The sequence below is a fragment of the Oryctolagus cuniculus genome, chromosome 17 (assembly GCF_964237555.1).
Source record: "Oryctolagus cuniculus chromosome 17, mOryCun1.1, whole genome shotgun sequence".
In the NCBI taxonomy this organism is placed as follows: Eukaryota; Metazoa; Chordata; class Mammalia; order Lagomorpha; family Leporidae; genus Oryctolagus; species Oryctolagus cuniculus.
In genome coordinates, this window is record NC_091448.1 from 3,308,511 (window position 1) to 3,327,537 (window position 19,027).

The 19,027-nt window shown below is 63.0% G+C and overlaps 1 protein-coding gene across 7 annotated transcripts in view; it reads right to left on the reverse strand.

Annotated features, from left to right (window-relative positions):
- Positions 1-1,209: 1,209 nt before the first annotated feature.
- Positions 1,210-19,027, reverse strand: part of TNRC6C (trinucleotide repeat containing adaptor 6C) — a 116,209-nt gene continuing 98,391 nt past the window's right edge. For 6 of the 7 annotated variants that reach the window (XM_070060236.1, XM_070060235.1, XM_070060238.1 and 3 more), the window contains 10 exons: positions 17,728-17,847; positions 15,507-15,590; positions 14,750-14,984; positions 12,139-12,306; positions 11,308-11,499; positions 10,802-10,945; positions 5,654-5,845; positions 5,024-5,094; positions 4,500-4,639; positions 1,210-3,574 (listed from right to left, as the gene is read on the reverse strand). In XM_070060236.1, coding sequence (XP_069916337.1) covers positions 3,271-3,574; positions 4,500-4,639; positions 5,024-5,094; positions 5,654-5,845; positions 10,802-10,945; positions 11,308-11,499; positions 12,139-12,306; positions 14,750-14,984; positions 15,507-15,590; positions 17,728-17,847 — 1,650 coding nt within the window. In that variant the 3' untranslated portion in view covers positions 1,210-3,270. The remainder of the gene's footprint in view (positions 3,575-4,499; positions 4,640-5,023; positions 5,095-5,653; positions 5,846-10,801; positions 10,946-11,307; positions 11,500-12,138; positions 12,307-14,749; positions 14,985-15,506; positions 15,591-17,727; positions 17,848-19,027) is intronic. The other variant, XM_070060237.1, reaches the window with a different exon arrangement.

Genomic DNA, 19,027 nt, shown 5'->3' on the forward strand with positions numbered 1-19,027 from the left:
GGTCACCCCAGCGGCCTCTCAGCCACTCGTGGGGTGCACAGTAGGCTCTCACGCTGCAGGGAAGTCAGCAGTTACCGTGTGTGCCACTGGGCTGTCAACCGGGCCAGCTGGGTCCCCGCAACCTCCGTGGGCGTGGCCAGCACCCAGCCACGACCTCCCTGGAGCTAGCGCGTGGCGGTGTGCGTGGGCCTCGCCCAGTCCGGTGAAGGTCTTCAGAGCAAACCTCAGGTTTCCAGGAGGAGGGGTTCTCCACTGCTGCCGTGTCCCCGGCGGCCAGCCTCGGCAGGCGCCCAGCAGCTGGTGCTGGGTGCGCCGCGTGGCCCTGCACGACGGCCCGTGGTGCTGAGAGGACCGGGCAGTCGGGCAGCCCCTCCTGGCTGCTGCGCGGGACGGGGCCCCCGGGAGCGCCAGGCCCGGCACGCCTGAGGTGGTGGCTCGCACTGCCAGGCGTGACGGGCAGCCCTAATGGACGGGAGGCTGGCGGTGGACAGGACGCCACCGTGCCTGCTGCCCCACCTGGCGCAGAGGGTGAGAGCCACGGGGCGGGCACTGCGGTGCCACAGGCCGCACCCCGCATCGGAGTGTGGGTTTGAGCAGCCGGGAGGCAGGAGGTGGCCGTCCATGTACTCGGGCCTCTGCCGCCACGTGGGAGACCCGGATGAAGCTGCTGGCCCGGCCCTGGCTGTAGTGAGCGGCTGGGCGGGGCGCCAGCGGATGGACGGCCTCTGCCCCTGCGTCAAATTCTGTTTCTTAGGCAAGGAACGCGGCGGCGCACCCAGGGGTCGAGGCAAGGAACGCGGCGGCGCACCCCGGGGTCGGTGGATCTGGTTTGGGTGGCTCTGCGTGGGGATTTTCAGCATCTTCAGGGAATTCTAATGTGGGCCAGGGCCGAGGCGGTGCTGCGGGGTGCGGTGGCCGGCCCCCGCAGGGGGTCTTCCATCTGGGTCCACGCGGTGGCGGTGCCGGTGCGGGGCCGCGCACACACAGGCCAGCAGGCTCCAGGCCGGCGGAAGCTGCGGGAGCCGCCGCCGAAGCCCGGGCACGCGCCGGCCTGGCCTGGAGTCCGAACGGCTGAAATTCGGTTTTGCTGGGCGAGGACCACACAGCCGGCGGAGACGCAGCTGGGCGTGAGTCGGTGCGGGGCTCCCCGCGTGCATCGCAATCGACGTACCTCCCGGCGCCGGGACGCAGCAGAGGGACGCACATCCGTGAACAGCCAAGAAAAAACCAATTTATTAAGACCCGGCCGCGCGCCCGCTGCGGCCGGGGGCCTTCGCGCGCTCTGTGACGGGGACATTCGGGGCCACGGAGTTACCGACATCTTCAGTTCAAAACAAAAGGTCCCAAAACAAACACAAAAAAAACAAAACCGAGAGACGCACAGTCCTCACGACCAGCCCCGGGAACAAAACATCCAGAGTTTTCCATAGCTCGGAGCCGAGTGGCAGCGCTAGCCGTGCGTCTGGGCGCGCGCAGGACCCACACATGCGGGAGTGCGCGCGTCACACACAGTGCGCGCGCGCACCTGACCCACATAGGCGGAGTGCGTGCATCGCGCGCACGGCGCGCGCCTACCTGCCCCACGTGTGCGGGTGTACGCGCATCACACACGGTGCGCACGCGCTCCTGACCCACGGGCAGGGGCACGCGCGTCACGCGCACGGCGCGGCGGCGGCTCCGCGGCGTCCTGAGCCCGGCTTGTGCGTAGTTTGGGATCCTCTGTGACACCAGCTTTTGTGGATCTGCAACCTTGCAGTTGGTTTTTTTTTTTTTTTCCTTTTTTGTTTTGTTTTGATAAAACCATTAAAAAGCTAATTAGGAAAAACGTAACGCACGAGTTCCCCGCTCAAGCAGGAGGGCCCAGCGTTCGTGTCACTCCTCGGTCCTTGCAAAACAATCAGGACATTGGTCATGTAAAACATAAAGCGATTTTAATATAAAGCACTCTTCAAACATCTATTTCTCTCGAGTCCATTATTTGGTAAATATGTAACTGCTACACATTAGAGATTAGGTATTTTTCTTCTTTGTGTGTTTTTTTTTTCTTTTTTGTTTTTTTAAATAATATCTTCAGTGCTAGGAGTCGGTGTAGAAATCCGTGAGGCGGCGCGGCTGCCCGGAGCCCTGGCTTTCCTGAGAGCACCTGCGCCGTGTGCAAGGCCGCGCGGGGCGGCGCCCGGAGTCCGCGGCGCGGGGACAGCGCTGTCCACCCGGAGTCCGGCGCCGCGCTCCCGGAACGGGTCTTTGTGACCGAAGTCTTTTTTTTTTTCTTTTTCTTTTCTTTCTTTCTTTCTTTTTTTTTTTTTGTTAAATTCCTTTTAAAAATTTTTAAATTTTAAAGTCTGAGGAGGAAAAAAAAGGTCTGTAAACAGGCGGGGCCCGGGGGCTACCGCCAGCGCCGGGTCTCCGACGTCACTCAGAGGAGTCGGTGAGGTGCCGGCGGCCACTCCCGCATCAGTCCGCACGCACGCACGCACGCACGGAGGCTGCTCCAGGCGGGACGCGCCGGGCGCACCGCGAACACAGTCCTTGAGTAAACATGTACACGTGACTGGTCGCCGGCCCTGTCCGGACCGCTGCGCGGGCGGGGACACTCAGTGCAAAGCCAGAGCCGATCGACCGATGCCGACACAAAGCAGATACTGAACACGGGGAGGCGGTCCACCCTCGCACACGCGCACACACACACACACGCACTCGCACGCACACGCGGCCTCGCACGCACACGGAGGCTATGAACGCAGGAGTTTTCCTAGAGCCTGTTTGTACTGATGTCGACCTGGGAGCTAGGACCAGACTTACAAAGTTCACATTTCCTTATTGGCCTGCTGGATTCAAGTATTTGCATGTTTGATATGTCTTTTTTTTTTAACTTTTAAAAAATATTTTTTTGGGATTAAAAAAAAATGCCATGAAAAAGTAATGAGAGGAGGGTAATGTGCATAGGCGGGCGGGGCGGGCGGGGCGGGCGGCGCCGCCAGGTGCCGGAGCCCGCAGGCTCCTCTGGGTGCGCGGCCCCCGCCCCGGCCCGGCCCCCGGCCCGCGGTCTGGAAAGTGCCCTTCATGATACAACTATTCTAAGCAGCTTTATACTTAAAAACCAAATGACAACACACCATACAAACGCAAGACGACACCAAACCAAAGCTATGAGGAGCGTCCTGTCGGGAGCAGGTGCAGCCCGCGGCGGCCCGGGGACAGTCCGAGGGCTGCGCGCAGGGTCGTCTCAGTACTGGACAGAGGTACTCAGAGGGCCGCCGGCCGCGGCGCCTACATCGACTCCCCGCTGAGCAGGTCCCCGGGCAGCAGCGTGTTCAGCGGGGTGGGGCTGCCGACCACCCTGGCATCGTCGGCGCTGGGCGGGCCCCACAGGCCGCCCCAGAGCAGCTCGCTGCTCCCCTTGGCGCCCAGGCACGGGGCGCTCCAGGGGGCGGTGCCCAGGCGCGCCTGGCCTCCCCCGCCGCTGGGTTGCCAGCCGGAGGTGGGCGGCAGAGCCTGGCCCTGGGCTAGGAACCGGTTCACTTCGTCTTCGCCCGCGAACTCCGCCAAGATGGTCGTGTTTCCCAGGACACACCTAGGACAGTGAGACGAGGAGTCGGCCACGGCCCGCGATCTCTGATCTCTCAGCCCTGGGCCCGGGCTGGGGGGTGGCAGTGAGGCCCTCGCTGTTTGCAAACCCAGGACTCGCACTCTGGATTCCTAGCACCTACACTGCATTGGTGCAGAGTACATGGGGGGGGGGAGGGAGAGGGGAAGAGGGGGGAGGGGAACAGGGGGGAAGGAGGGTACAAGGAGGGGGGAGAGAGAGGGAGGAGGGGGGATGGGGAGGGTGGAGATGGAGAGGGGGAGAGAGGGGGAGGGTGGAGATGGAGAGGGGGAGAGAGGGGGAGGGTGGAAATGGAGGGGGGAGAGAGGGGGAGGGTGGAGATGAGGGGGGAAATGAAGGGGGGAGAGAGGGGGAGGGAGGGGGAGAGGGACAGAGATCTCTCACTGGCCCACCCTCCAGGTGGCCACAACAGCAAGGGATGGCCGGGGCCAGACGCCTGGAAGTCAACCTGGGCCTGGCAGGTGGGCGGCAGGGGCCCGAGTACTGAGCCGCCCTCTGCTGCCTCCCGGGGTGCACGGGAGCAGGGAGCTGCTACTTGACGCAGAGCTGGGACTCGAACCCGGCCCTGTGATCCGGATGTGGGCGTCCCAACCCCCAGGGGCCATCGTCCAGGGCACGGATGCACCGCTACACCTGGGGACCGTCCAGCATCCGTACACATTCTGCAAACAGGAGTGACTGATTCCTAGGTGCCACCCCTGATGGATGTCAGGGCTCGGGGGCTGGCCAGAGGCTGGCTCCAAGGGCCGCTGGGGGAGGGCACAGCCTGGCTGCCCCCAGACTCCCACGTTGAAGCCCTAGCCCAGGACCTGAGCCGGGGTCTCTGAAGCGGCGGCAGAGCTGAGGGCGGCCATGCGAGGACCCCGGCCCTGCGGCGCGGAGGGGAACGTACATGTGCAGAGACTTCTGGGCCTTGGCGGCTTCCTCCTTGGAGCTGTAGCGGACCACAGCGTTGCCCTGGGTCAGGTTCAAGTGGAAGGTGACGAGAGGCCCGTGCTGCAGGCACAGCGTCCGCAGAGTGGAGCCGTCGATCTGGGGGAGGGAGGCAGTGGGCGTCAGCGCGGCTGCGACGCCACATGGGCCACGCCCTTCCCCCAGAGGGCTGAGCGCCAGCCTTCGCGGTGCTGACTGATGCCTCTGGCCAAGTCTGCAGCTGAAATCCGGGAGCAGCTTTCCAGGGCTGTTTCAGGCAGCAACGCCAAGCGGGAAGCAGGAGAAGCCCGCACGGGCTCTGCCCTCTCTCACCGGTGCACAAGGCCCTGGGGTGCCAGGGCTCCAGGGCCCGGGGAGGCCAACGGCGGCCAGGCAGCCCGAGTTGGTGCAGCCGTTCTCGGGGGGGAAGCAGCGAGGGGACCGGCACCTGCCTGCTCATGGCCTGCGCCGGCCCCGGGCCGCGCTCCTGGCGCTGGGCCCTACCTGGGGTGTGAGGTTGCGCAGGACGAGCCAGCTGCTTGCTCTTCCGGAGGCATCGGTGCTCCACGCGGAACCTGTGCAAGGAGCGGGAGAGGCTCAGCTGACGCGGCCTCGGCGGCCACGCTGCGGGGCCCAGCGCTGCGGTGTGGGTTGCGAGGGCGTCCCAGGCTCTGCCTCTGCCTCCCGGCCCCTTCAGCCTCGAGGCACTGGCCCATGAGGGCCACCCTGAGGCTGGAGATGCCCCCAGCACTCGGTCTCACAGGCGCCCAGTGCACGCGTCCTGAGTTTGGCTGTGGCCCTGCTGGAAGCCTGCAGGGCTGCAGGGCTGTGGGTTCCAGGTCTGGGAGGGGGTGGGGGTGTCTGGGTGGCTCTTGGCCTTGAGCACCCAAACAGAACCAGCAGGACCCAAGGCCCTCATGCTGGCTGATGGGGGAAGACTCCTAGAAGAGCTGAGTGTGAGCTCCGGGGGTGGGGCTGGGCTCCCCTGGCCCCGGCGCACCCAGGGCCGGGCAGAACCCCCTGGAAGCCTCTGGTGACTTGGCTCCCTACGCAGCCCTGTCAGGCTCCAGAGGACCAAGCGCCAAGCCTTCCGCGGGGTCAGCAGGGTGCGGAGCCGACTCTGGCGCAGCTTACCCGAGTAGGAGCTCGTCCAGCCCAGGGGGCTGGCGCCCCAGGTGGAGGAAGGCTTGGGATTGGCTAAGCCAGGAGGCGGCCTCGTGGGTGCCGCGGTGTTCCTGGGCACCTTCCACAGCTCGTGGGACAGGGAGGCTTGCGCGTGGGAGGCCGGGCCGGAGGACCACGTCGATTTGATGTCCGACAGTTTACCTGGAGAGGCCGGGAAATGGGGCACGCATCCTTAGACACGGGAGAGCTGCGCGGGCCGAGTGCGGGGGGCGCAGCGGGGACAGGGCCTGCGGCACGCGTGCCGTCAGACACCACTGTGGCAGCCCGACCGCTGCGCCTCCTGATACTCCACCAGTTGGCTAAACGTACCAGACACAATCTGACAGCAAGGAGGCAGCATTTTCAAAGCCCAACATCAAGGCCGACTCCCTGTCTCACTGGACACAGCTCACAAGGCCACACGTCCACCTAGGCCAGACGCCCCCCGGCCCCCACGTCCCCTGGGACGCGGCCAGCCAGGCTCTGTGTGCTGCGCACTGCCGTGGGATGGCGCGGGGTTCTGGCACACTGGGAGGAGAAGCGGAGCTGGTGAGCCCGGCAGCCCCGCCTCCCCCGCAGCAAGGAGAGGAGGCCGTCAGCTTCCGGCGGCCTCAGCGCTCGGCACAGGGGCAGGAGGCTGGGCAGCAGAGCCGCACCATCCACGCGCCCCTACGGCCCACGGTGCCACGTGAGGTTCTCCACGCCTGGCCCCTGGAGGTGACCGTGACCTTGTACTGGACAGATGCTCACCTCGGAAAAGATGCTGCTGATGAGGGAAGCAAACACCACGGGGGCCGGCGCTGTGGTGCAGCGGGTGAAGCCCCAGCCTGCAGTGCCGGCATCCCCTCTGGGCGCCGGTTCAAGTCCTGGCTGCTCCTCTCTGATCCAGCCCTCTGCTATGGCCTGGGAAAGCACTGGAGGATGACCCAAGTCCTTGGGCCCTGCACTCACATGGGAGATCCAGGAGAAGCTCCTGGCTCCTGGCTTCGGGTCAGCCCAGCTCTGGCCGTTGTGGCCACTTGGGGAGTGAACCAGCGGATGGAAGACCTCTCTCTCTCTCTCTCTCTGTAACTCTGACTTTCAAATAAATAAATTAAAAAACTACCATTAAAAATTGTCTTACACGTAGGGAAGGTGATTTTTTTTTTTAAAAACACTTGCTTATTTGCAAGGCAGAGTGACAGAGAGGTAGGGAGAGACAGAGGATCTTCCATCCGACAGCCATTCCCCAGATGCTCGTGGCCAGGAGCCAGGAGCTCCGTCCAGGTGCCCCCGTGGGTGGCGGACACCTGGGGGCTTGGGCCATCACTGTTCCTCCCAGTGCCTCAGCAGGCACAGACACAGGGACTTGAGCCAGTGCTCTGGGGAGCGGCGGCTGCACCAGCTGTGCCCGCCGGCCCGGGGCAGATGGTTTATTTGTCCTTTTCTTTTCCTTTTTCTTTCTTTCTTTTTTTTTTTTTTTTGACAGGCAGAGTGGACAATGAGAGAGAGAGACAGAGAGAAAGGTCTTCCTTTGCCGTTGGTTCACCCCCCAATGGCCGCTGTGGCTGGCACACTGCGCTGATCCGAAGGCAGGAGCCAGGTGCTTCTCCTGGTCTCCCATGGGGTGCAGGGCCCAAGCACTTGGGCCATCCTCCACTGCACTCCCTGGCCACAGCAGAGAGCTGGCCTGGAAGAGGGGCAACCGGGACAGAATCCGGCTCCCCGACCGGGACTAGAACCCGGGGTGCCAGTGCCGCAGGTGGAGGATTAGCCTAGTGAGCTGCGGTGCTGGTGTCCTTTCTCTAGACCTAAATGATCGTGATCAAAATGCTGGACCTCTGGACATCAGCAGGATTAAGAATAATCCAGAAGCTCTCCTCTTGTTTTGGTTTAAATTAAGAGCTGAACTACAAGACCGACTTTCCCTCGTGCGGTATTACGAAGCTGGACAAACGGCCCTGCCTACCTGGGCTCTCGCTCCCCAAACCTGCCCATGCGGACACGAAGTCCTAACTCCAGATTCGGATTTCTCTTAAGTGACAAAGGAGGGGGATGGGGGGAGAGGGAAGAGGAGGAAGAGGAGACGCTCCCAGGCCCCGGTCACTCCCCAGATGGCTGCAATGCTTAGGGGCCGGGCTGGGCCCAATCTGGGAGCCAGGACTTCATCCAGGTCTCCCCGGGGTGGCAGGGACTCTCCCTCGTGCCACCACCACAGTCGGTGCTGTGGGAGCACTGAGCGGCGTCTCGGCCACTGCACCACACTCCTCCAGCCCATGCCCCCCGAGTTCCTATGATGCACGATTCTCGGGTCCCCTCTCTGAAGAATGCGCACAGCTATGCCGACACGGAACCGGCAGACACCACCTCCCGGCAGCGGCTTGACCACGCCTGGGTGCTGGGAGTTAGCAAGGGGGCCTGCTGGGGTCTCCCCGGGCCTGTGGCAGCAGCACGTCCCACACAGGGCCTGCCTGTAAACCCTCGCGCGCCCCTCGTCCTGCCGCCCTGAGGAGGGAGGTGGGAGGAGCAGAGAAGGAAGCCAGCTGGCCAGAGGCCACCGCGCCGTGTCCTGGCCTGTGCTCCGCACGAGGCACCGTCACCTGCTTCTCCGGGGCCCTCAGAGGAGCCACACACGTGGCCCTGCCCACGGCCTGTCGCAGCCTCCCCGCTCGCTAGGGAAGAGCTGGGCCTGCCAAGTTCCGTGGGGAGGGGGTGGGGTGGGGAGAAAATGCCACCCGCGAGGCGAGAGGCCGCTGCGCACCGGCAACACTAGGGGGCGGTGCAGAGCTGCCGACAGAGCCCCGGCGGCCGGAGCCGGCTCTGAGCGGCCAGGCACTCGAGGGGCAGCCTGGCGTTCTGCGCTGATGGCGGGGAGGACCCTGCAGAAGAGACGCGGCACTGAGCCACGGGCGGCATGCAGGCGGAGGGCTCTCTTCCTAAGCTGCCCTTCCTGGCAGAAGCCCGTGGGGGGGCCCCGGGGCCCAGGACAGGCGCTGCGCCCCTCCTGGACACGGGCTTCCGGTCACGAGGGACGATCTCGCTCGTCCTTCCACGCTCGCGCGATGGCCACACAGCAGACAGCGGCCAGGAGTCAGAGAAAAGCAAAACCCAGCAACAAAACTCAGCCCTCACAGATTCGCTGGGAACACAGGAGCCGCTTGTGTGACCTCGCAGTCCCCAAGTGCCTGGCCATCCAGGAGCCGGGGGGACGCGTGTCCTCGTGCCGGCGTCTGGTCCCTGCCCTGGGACTGTCTTGCTTCTCCCATGGAAAGCTCGGTACGACCCAGGATGGACACAGGCATGGGCCGGGAGAGGCACGGGCACGGGCTGGACCCTCTCCTTCCCCCACACCCTCCCCAGAGCCAGGGTGCCCGGCACCTGGGCCCTGTCCAACCGGCACAGCTGGTGGTGGCTGCCTTACCACGAGGCACCAGAGTTGAGAAGCTCGCAGACCTGAGGCGGCAGCTCCATGGTGCCCTGAGTGACCCCCCCCCCCGTCACCTTCCAGCACAGACGTTCCCTATGAGGTCCCCTTTATGCTTAGCGACAGGACATGCGGATCCAATGGGGCCTCGTCTAGGATGTTTAGTGTCAACAGCAAAACCCGTCTCACGAGCTCAGCTGTCAGTCAGTGCTGGCACCACACGCAGTGAAGTGAACGGGTGCTCAGGGTCCCCTTGTCCCCTTCCGGGGCGGCGCCGTGACCCGCGCGCCCCACGACACCGGGCTGTGGAAGCGCTCACTGAAGTCAGAACTCGACCCAAGGCAGTCAGCGACGAAGAAGCTCATCCCCAGACACGCAGCGGGGCCCGGACCCCCGCCACGCCCCGGACGGCGACCCGGCTGCGCCGGCCGGGTTCTCTGCTCCCAGAGCCGGGGACCCCACTTTCTCCTCTCTTCTCGGGGCCGATGCCTTCCCTGGATTTTCGTTTGCCCTGAAGTCTCTCCTTTCTCAGCCGATGGAACCAAGACAGCTGCTCACCTGTTCAGCACGCACACTTTCTCCAAGCTGCAGCACCCTTGGGCAGGTGGGGGAGCCGCCTGCGACACCTCTGCTGCCACCCAGAACCAGGGTCAGCCGGCTCCTCCCTCTGGCCCCGCCCACAGGTCGCCTCCCTTCTTCCCAACCTGTCCGGCACCTGGCTGGGTGTCTCCAGGACCCTCAGAACACACTGGCTCCTGCCCTGCCGCCACAGCCCTGCTGCAGGACAGCAGGACGGCTGTGCCTCAGCCCTCCCCTGCCGCCTCACAGCCCCAGCAGGAAAGAGGGGCTGTGTCTGCGTGGTCTTCCCACCCGGACACGCAAGCACAGGGCCCCAACACTGGCGCCGGAGCCCGGAAACCTTCCCAGGGCTATGCCGGGGGCTTACCGCTGGCCGCCCTCTCCTTCCCACACGGTGAACCCCTCCTGGCTCAGCCAACCCCGTTCCCCGCTGCACCCTGGAGTCCCGTGGGGGAGCAGAATCAGCAGCAGGAAGAACAGCCCTGGGGACAGGCCTCAGCCACGTCCTGGGAAGGAAGCGCAGCCTGGACGCGCAAGTCTAAAGGGCCAGTTCACCTCTATTGTGGAGTTTTAAAAATAAAGCATTCTGGGGCTGGTGCTATGGCTTAGCAGGTAAAGCCGCCATCTGCAGCACCAGCATCCTATATGGGCGCCGGTTCGAGTCTCAGCTTCTCCACTTCCAATCCAGCTCTCTGCTATGTTCTGGGAAAGCAGCGGAAGATGGCCCAAGTCCTTGGGACCCCACACCCTCGTGGGAGACCTGAAGAAGCTCCAGGCTCCTGGCTTCGGATCGGTGCAGCTCCGGCTGTTGCAGCCATCTGGGGAGTGAACCAGCGGCTAGGGGACCTTTCTCTCTCTCTCTCTCTCTCTCTCTCTCTCTCTGCCTCTCCTTCTCTGTGTAACTCTGACTTTCAAATAAATAAATCTTTAAAAAAATCTTAATGGCTAACGTGATTTTGTAAAACCGTAAAACATGATGTACCGGGTGAGCATCCCTCACAGGAAAACCCAAAATCCGAATCGCGCTGAAATCCCGAACTTTTTGGGCACCCTGTGGGCACGCTCCGGGTCCAAGCATTTCCGGGAGGGAGGCTGACGTGTGTGAGGCCCCGCCCGCCCCTCCCCGCCGCGCCCACCTCCACTCTTGAGGAGGTAGCGGTTGACGTCCTGGATGGTGGTGTTGATGCTCGGCCCGCTGGGCACGCTGCCGGGGGTGACGTCGGGGTCGCTCTCGGGGTCGATGTTCTGAAGCCCCTTCCAGGGCACGCCGGGGTGGAACTCTGCGGCAGAAACCAAGACAAGCGGCAAGCGTCAGCACGCCCGCCGTGCTCCACCACGCTGTACGTGTTTTTCTTCCCGTCTGCAGACTGGTCATCTGCCGGCCTAGGCACACTTCCCGCTGCCTCTCAGTGCATGAGCGTGTTCTCCGATCAGGCTGGAGCCGGCACCACAGCTCCCGCGGCCTGGAGGAGGGCTGTGGGAGCCTGCAGCCCACGGCCCCGGGCCTTCCGCCGTGGCTGGCGTCACCGAGGCTCTGTAGCCCCACTGTTGAGAATAAGGGGTGGAGGGGTGCTGGATGCCAAGGCTCTCCCACGCCTGGACAGTGCAAGCCTGGCACCACAGAGGTGTCGCACGGCCTTACCTGGGGGCCAGCTGACGCTGGAGCCGTTGGAAATTTTATCACTATCGGATTTGGCGCGCGACCAGCTGTGGGGAACAGCTACAGGCGGGCTGGCTGGCGACTCACTGTTTGGGATTAAATCGTACCGGCCGTAAGAGTCGTCAATGGAGGACTTACCCGGAGGCCCAATGCTTAGACCTCCAGGGATAGCACCTGTGGGACAGCAGGAAAGAGGGACCCAGTGAGCCCCCTCGCTCCGGACACCAGGGCCTCATTTGCCAGACTTGGCCAGGGCTCTCCGGGAGCCACTGTGCAGCTGGTCTGGCCCCCGCGGGTCTCTGGCTAGTGACCAAGCTTGCTGTGGGCCCTGCACACCTCCCGGCCTCTACGCTGGGCGTCGAAGTGACGGAGACGACACCGATGGCCCCGGAGGAGGCTGCTCCCCGCTCCCGCCATGGGCAGCCGAGCAGGCGCCGTGCGCCGGGTCCCCCACAGGAAGCAGAGAATCCTGGCTCGGGCTCACTTCCTGCTGTGTATGCTCCGGGAAGCTCCGCGCCGACGGTGCTGGGCGGCTCTGCTCCTCCTAAGCGCCTGGGTTTAACTTGTGTTCTGCCATTCCCGAGGGCTCGGATTCCCCTCTGCTTGCTGACGGGACGGCGCGGTCCCCTTCTGGGGCGTTTGCAATGATGTCTCAGTTTGCAGCTGAGACCGGGCGCCTGGTTCCGCAAGCTCGGGCCCTGCCTGGCCGAGACCTGGCTCTAAGGGACTCGCACGCTTCTCCACTCCGCTTTCCTCCCTGAATTCCCGCGGCGGCCGAGGTGGCCGGGAGCGCGCCCGCGGGCCGGGGCGTACCGTGTTTGCTCGGGTTCTGATCCAGAGGAGAAGCGGCACCCGTCAAGTTCTCCATGGAGCTGGGGTGTGTCCACTGAGGGAGGCGTGACTGCGACTGGGACGGGTCCTTCACCGACAAGCCGCTGGCCACGTCCATGCTGCCCATGCTCATGTTCGGGGCCAGTGCAGCTGCAGGCGGAGACGCAGTGATTAGGACAGCCTCGCCCCTCTGCGGTCTCTGCAGCTCCCTCTGCACTCGTGGCCAAAGACTTTGACTGAAACTTCTTTTTAATGTTCATTTTTTTTTTGAGAGAGACAGGGATCTCCCATCTGACGCTCACTCCACAGACACCTCCACCACGGCCAGGGCTGGGCCAGGCCACAGCCAGGAGCCAAGAAATCAATCTGGGGGGTGGCACCGCGGCACAAAGGGTTAAGCTGCCCCTGTGCCACCAGCATCCATGTGAGCGCAGGTTCAAATCCCGGCTGCTCCACTTTGGATCCACACGAATCTCCCGGCTTTGTCCTGGCCCAGTCCTGGCTGTTGGGCCACTTGGGGAGTGAAATAGCAGATGAAAGACCTCTTTCTCGCTCTGTAACTCTGCCTTTCAAATAAATCATTTTTAAAAACCCCAAAAAGAGAAAACAAAACAAAACAAAACAAAAACAAAAGGCCACCTCAATCTGGTCTCTCAGTGGGTGGCAGGGACCCAGCTACTTAGGGTCACAGGAGCAGGAGGCTGGGTGGGGCAGAGCTGGGACTTGAACCCAGGCCCCAGGCACAGGGTGCAGGTGTCCCGGGCGCCAGCACTCGGCCACGTCTGAAGCTGCCAGCTCCCTCTGCTGTGTGTCTGCCAACTCTAACCGCCACCACCAGCAGCCGGAGTGCCATCGCTAGCTTCTGCACTCTGACAGTCTGGGCACAGCTCCTGGGGTCACTCCCCTTTGCTGAGTCTCTCCTGCCAGCCCACCTGGCCTGGGGGGCACCTGTGGGCTTGCGTGCCAGGTGTGTGCCCTCTAGGAAGGCCAGCGATGGACAGGTGCTGATGTGGCAGATGATACAACTCACATTCTCTACTGTAGGAGTTGCATGAGTAAATGGTGCTTTTCTTTTTTAATTTATTTAAAAGTCAGAGTTAGAGAGAAGGGGGGAGGGGATAGAACATCTTCCGTCTGCTGGTTCACTCCCCAGATGGCCACGATGGCCAAGAGTGAGCCAGGCCAAAGCCAGGAGCCAGGAGCTCCATGGGGTCTCCCACGTGGGTGCAGGGGTCCAAGCTCTTGGTCCATCTTCTGCTGCTTCCCCAGGCCACAGCAGTGAGCTGGATCAGAAGTGGAGCAGCCGGGCCTCAAACTGGTGGCACACAGGAGGCCGTGCTGCAGGCAGCAGCGTTACCCGCTACACCACAACTCCAGCCCCTGAGCCTCCCTGCTTCTCAAGGAGTGCCTCGGGGTGGGAGGGCGGGCATGGTGGGAAGACTCACTACATTCCTAAACTTGTACTTATGAAATTTAAATAAAACTAGGTGGGATTTAACGGGAAGGCTAAGTCAGGGCCCCACGCCGCATTAACAGAACTCTGTGTTATACACCCGGAGGGTGAGCCCAGCTACTGAAACACCCGCTGTTTCCAAGTGTTGTCGCTCGCCAGTGATGCGTCTCCCTCAGGAATGCTGCACAGGACAAGCTGACTGGCAGGGAGAGTTCGCAATGAAGGCCCTCAAAAAAAAAAAAAAAAAAAGTGCCCGACTGAGGGGCAGGCACGTGGCTCCGTGGGTAAGTGCCTGACTGAGGGGCAGGCCGTGGCTCCGTGGGTAAGTGCCTGACTGAGGGGCAGCCCGTGGCTCCGTGGATAAGTGCCTGACTGAGGGGCAGGCCGTGGCTCCGTGGGTAAGTGCCTGAGGGGCAGGCCCGTGGCTCCGTGGGTAAGTGCCTGACTGAGGGGCAGGCACGTGGCTCCGTGGGTAAGTGCCCGACTGAGGGGCAGGCACGTGGCTCCGTGGGTAAGTGCCTGACTGAGGGGCAGGCCGTGGCTCCGTGGGTAAGTGCCTGACTGAGGGGCTCCGTGGGTTAAGTCACTGCCTGCTCTGCTTCCCATCCAGCTCCCTGCTAGTGCACCTGGGAAAGCAGCTGAAGGCGGCTCAGTGTCTTGGGCCCTGCACCCGCGTGAGAGACCCAGGTGGAGCTCCTGCCTCCTGGCTTTGGCCTGGCCCAGCCCTGTTGTTGCGAGCACTTGTGCAGTGAGCCAGGGGATGGAAGCTCTCTCTCTGTGTCACTCTGCCTTTCAAATGTTGTTTGTTCCAGAGAAGTGCCTGGCTCCTGTGAACATGAGCCCTGTGCCGGCAGCGCCGCTGGGAGCGGCCCTCTGCGTCCTGAGGGAAGAGAATCAGAGGGACGAGCTGCAGAGCTGAGGCGGGAGTGCGGCAGCTGCGGGGCGCCCACGGCCCTGCCTTCAGTTTACAGAAAGCGTTTGTGGCGGTGGCCAAAGTCCTGCTCCGCAGACGGTGGCTGGAGCTACCCCCTGATGAAGGCTGTGTTCCCGGTGCGCTGGTCAGCCGCTGCGACCACAGCCGCGCGGTCCTGGGCGTCACGGGGCGCTCCCTGGTGCCAGCACGGAGCCCAGGGGACTCACCGAGAGGGTAAGAAGCGAAGGTGTTGGGCGAAGACTGCTGCTCTTTGGTCTGCAGGTCGGGTAGGCCGGGAGCCTGGGGGTGGGGGGGGAAGCTGTCCATGGCCGGCTTGCCTGCAGAGGGGTGCAGAGACAGGGGCGGCGGCGGTGCTGGCGGCTGCTTCATGAGCAGGGCCTGGGCCAGCTGGCGCTGGTGCTGCTGGATCTGCTGCTGCAGATTAGTGATTGTGCGCGCAACCTGGCAGGTGGAGACACACGGCCCTCAGGCAGGCAGGGCGGCACGCGCGGCCACACCCGGCTCACGCCCCACTGCTGCACACCCGGCTCACGCCCCACTGCTGCACACCTGGCTGCACACCCGGCTCACGCCCCACTGCTGCACACCTGGCTGCACACCCAGCTCACGCCCCACTGCTGCACACCCGGCTGCACACCCGGCTCACGCCCCACTGCTGCACGCCTGGCTCACACCCGGCTCACGCCCAGCTCACGCCCCACTGCTGCACACCCGGCTGCACCCGGCTCACGCCCCACTGCTGCACTCCTGGCTGCACACCCCACTGCTGCACACCTGGCTGCACACCCGGCTTACGCCCCACTGCTGCACGCCCAGCCACACACCCGGCTCACGCCCCACTGCTGCACGCCCGGGCTGCCTTGTGCCCTACCCAGCGAGCACAGGGGAAGCCCGGCGACACTCTAGCGGCTCCCCGATGATGGAGTGCCACAGCTAAGGACAGGCCCACCTGGGGGGACCTACTTGCTGCTCCTGCTGTCGCATGGGTCCGGAAACATTGCGCTGGGCTTGTAGCATCTGCTGCTGGATCTGTAAACGTTGGTATGCCTGTGGACACAAAGGAAGAGTGGACGGGTCACAGGCAGGTCCACAAGTGGCTCCACCTGTGGACATCAGGCAGCAGGCAAGAGACAGTGGCCGGCACCGCCGGTCCTAACTGCTCCGCCGCTTCAGCGCACTGCGGAGGCACCGCGCATTTGTTAAAGGCTAAATGTGTTGGCAAAGCTTTTCCAGTGTCCAGATTTCTCCAAAGTAACTCCGACAATACCCTCTTTAGAGCTGGTAGTGAGGCCGTCAGTCAGCGAGGAGAGCTACACTCTGCGTGATTCATGCAACTAAAAACTCAAAGACGACAGCTTAATCTGACGCTGAGTCCCGGCGGCCTGGACGGTGTGGGAGAGGCGGCGGTGAGCAGTACCCGGCACACAGCCTGCAGGCTCTGGAGCACCTGTGGCCGGCACAGACCCGACGAGTGCCGTGCACCGTCCTGCTCCTGCCAGAATGCTGGCTGAATGTTCACATTTTTCTTACAACACTGATTTTTGGGGGCATTTCTGGCATGAAGCCTTATTAAAACAGAATTCAAATAAAGGCAGACATTGTATTATTAGAAACGCCTCACTAACCTACTGCTGATGCAGGCATGAAACGCTTCATGTAAGTGAATTCTCGTGGGTCCTACGGCACAGCTGGAGGGGCTGGCGCTGTGGCGTAGCGGGTTAGACTGCTCCCCACAGCGCCAGCCTCCTCTGTGTGCTGGTTTGAGTCTCCACTTCTTCTTTTTTTTTTGACAGGCAGAGTGGATAGTGAGAGAGAGAGAGACAGAGAGAAAGGTCTTCCTTTGCCGTTGGTTCACCCTCCAATGGCCGCCATGGCTGGTGCGCTGCGGCCGGCGCACCGCGGTGATCCGAAGGCAGGAGCCAGGTGCTTCTCCTGGTCTCCCATGGGGTGCAGGGCCCAAGCACCTGGGCCATCCCCCACTGCACTCCCGGGCAGTGGAAGAGGGGCAACCGGGGCAGAATCCGGCGCCCCGACCGGGACTAGAACCTGGTGTGCTGGCGCCACAAGGCGGAGGATTAGCCTAGTGAGCCGTGGCGCCGGCCTGAGTCTCCACTTCTGACCCAGCTCCCTGCTGTGCCCTGGGAAAGCAGTGGAGGATGACCCAAGTCCTTGGGCCCTGCACCTGCATGGGAGACCCAGAAGAAGCTCCTGGCTCCTGGCTTCGGATCAGCGCAGCTCCAGCCGTTGCGGCCAATTGGGGAGTGACCCAGCAGATGGAAGGCCTCTCTCTCTCTGTCTCTCTGCCTCTCCTGTGTACCTCTGACTTTCAAATAAATAATAAATAAATCTTTAAAAGAAAAGGACAGAATGTATTGCTTTAAACCAGAGTACAAACGTAACCCTACATTTTCTCTGATTCTCACACCACAGAGGTCACTGCAAGCTGTGTAACCGGGAGATTCTTGGCCTCAGTCCGTGGGCTCTGTGTGGTGTGGGGCTGTGGCCAGGACAGAAGCCTGCTGGCTGACATGGCCTGGCCGTGCCTGGGGCTGTGCCTGGCAGGACCGCGAGGTCTCCAGCACCGGCCTTCCTTCCGCCTCCCCTGGGAAGCCGGACGCCCACGTTGTGAGCCGGGCAGCGGGGCGGGAGACCGTGGGCCCCGGGCCTCCCATCAAAGCCTGAGTCCGTCAGGGACGTGCCCTGTTTTCGGCTTCCTTCACGGCGCCTGGCCGTTTCCCAGGCGGTGAGTTCTCAGATGAGGCCTCCACATGTTAGAGACAGGACTACGCACTTGGCCCTTCAACGCCCACAAGCTCAGTCTACAACCAGCAACACAGCGGCATGGATGTCGGAAAATTAAAAACTAAAGCTATGTTAAGTGATGAAACTCCCAGGATTAGGTCCCATCAGCTGTGTTCCTGGGCTTCTGTGGCCCCAGAGCGTCCACTCTAACGGGCGACTTCCCTGCCCCGCCCCAGGACCGCACTGTGCGTGCCAGCACCGTGTGAGGACTGAGGTCCCTGTGCCCTGACGCCGGCCGAGAGCACCCGCGGGAGCACAGGCCCGCACACGGAGGCCGACGCCCGCCCTCCTGACGGCTCCTGGTTCGCGCGCGTTAGCAGCCCCTCGTCCTGCTCTCGCCAGGAGCGCCGTGCCGCCCGGCGCCCGGCGTCTGCCCACTCACCAGCTGCAGCTGATAGAGCTGGCTCAGCATCGTCATGTGCTGAGGGCTAACTGGCGAGGTTAGTAGTGCAGGGTTGAGACCAATGGTTTTTGCTGCAAACTGCAAAAGCTGTGCTTGAACCTGCGCAATGGAAAACACGCCATTAGCCACGCGTCTGCGGAGGTAGGCCTGCGCACGCCCTTCTCTGGAAGTCACTCATAAGGACACTTAGACGGCACTGGCCTCAAGGGTGCACTCTGACGGACAGTCACTTTTCACGCACGTTTTAGCAGGAGTAGCTGACGTGAGGAAGAGAGGAGCGAGCGAGGGGAGGGAGGCCAGGCAGGGAGCAGGGAAGGCCCGGGGTTCCGGCCTCCAAGCCTTTCCGTCACGAGTAACGTCCTGATCCGGGCCTTTCCTCCCAGAGGCGGCGTTCCTCACCCGGGGACAGCAAGGGAGACCCCAGCAAGACGCTGACCCTGGCTTGAGCCCCACCCAAATGGGGCAGGGGCGCACTGCTGATCGCAGGCCTGTCAGCGCCTGCTGGGGAGGTGTCGACCTCAGCCTGGCAGCAGATCCTGCGGGTCTCCGCAGACCTGACCCCGCACCCCTGCAGGCTCGGCAGACCTGACCCCGCACCCCTGCAGGCTCGGCAGACCTGACCCCGCACCCCTGCGGTTCTCTGCAGACCTGACCCCGCACCCCTACAGGGCTCGGCAGACCTGACCCCGCACCCCTGCGGGCTTGGCAGACCTGACCCCGCACCCCTGCGGGTCTCTGCAGACCTGACCCCACACCCCTGCGGGTCTCGCAGACCTGACCCTGACCCGCTCAGAGACCTCCCCACTCTGAACCAACAGGAGCCGGTACTGGCCATGGCGACTCTCTTGTTTATGGCAGACATGTAGAGTTTCTGTAAAAACACATTTTCAATATTCAAAATTATTTTGTTTATTTGAAAGGCAGAGAGAGAAAGGATTGACTCCCACGCCCTGGTTCATTTCCCAGTGCCTGTGACAGCCAGGGCTGGGCCAGGCTGCAGGCAGGAGCTAGGAGCTGGGAGCTGCCGCCAGGTCTCTCACGTGGGCGGCACTGCTGTGCCCGAGGCCTGCGTTCCCAGGGAGCTGGAACCAGGACAGAGCTGTCCATCACAGGACGTGGGCGACTCCGGTCCTAACGGGTAGGCCAAAGGCCCAGCCCGAATATATTCACTCAAATCAGGAAGGTAAGTCGATTTCCCGAGAAACCACCCTGCAATGGCCGACGTGCGGGACAGTCAGGCGTGCCGGGGAGGGGGCCTGCCATTCCTGTCACTGCCTCC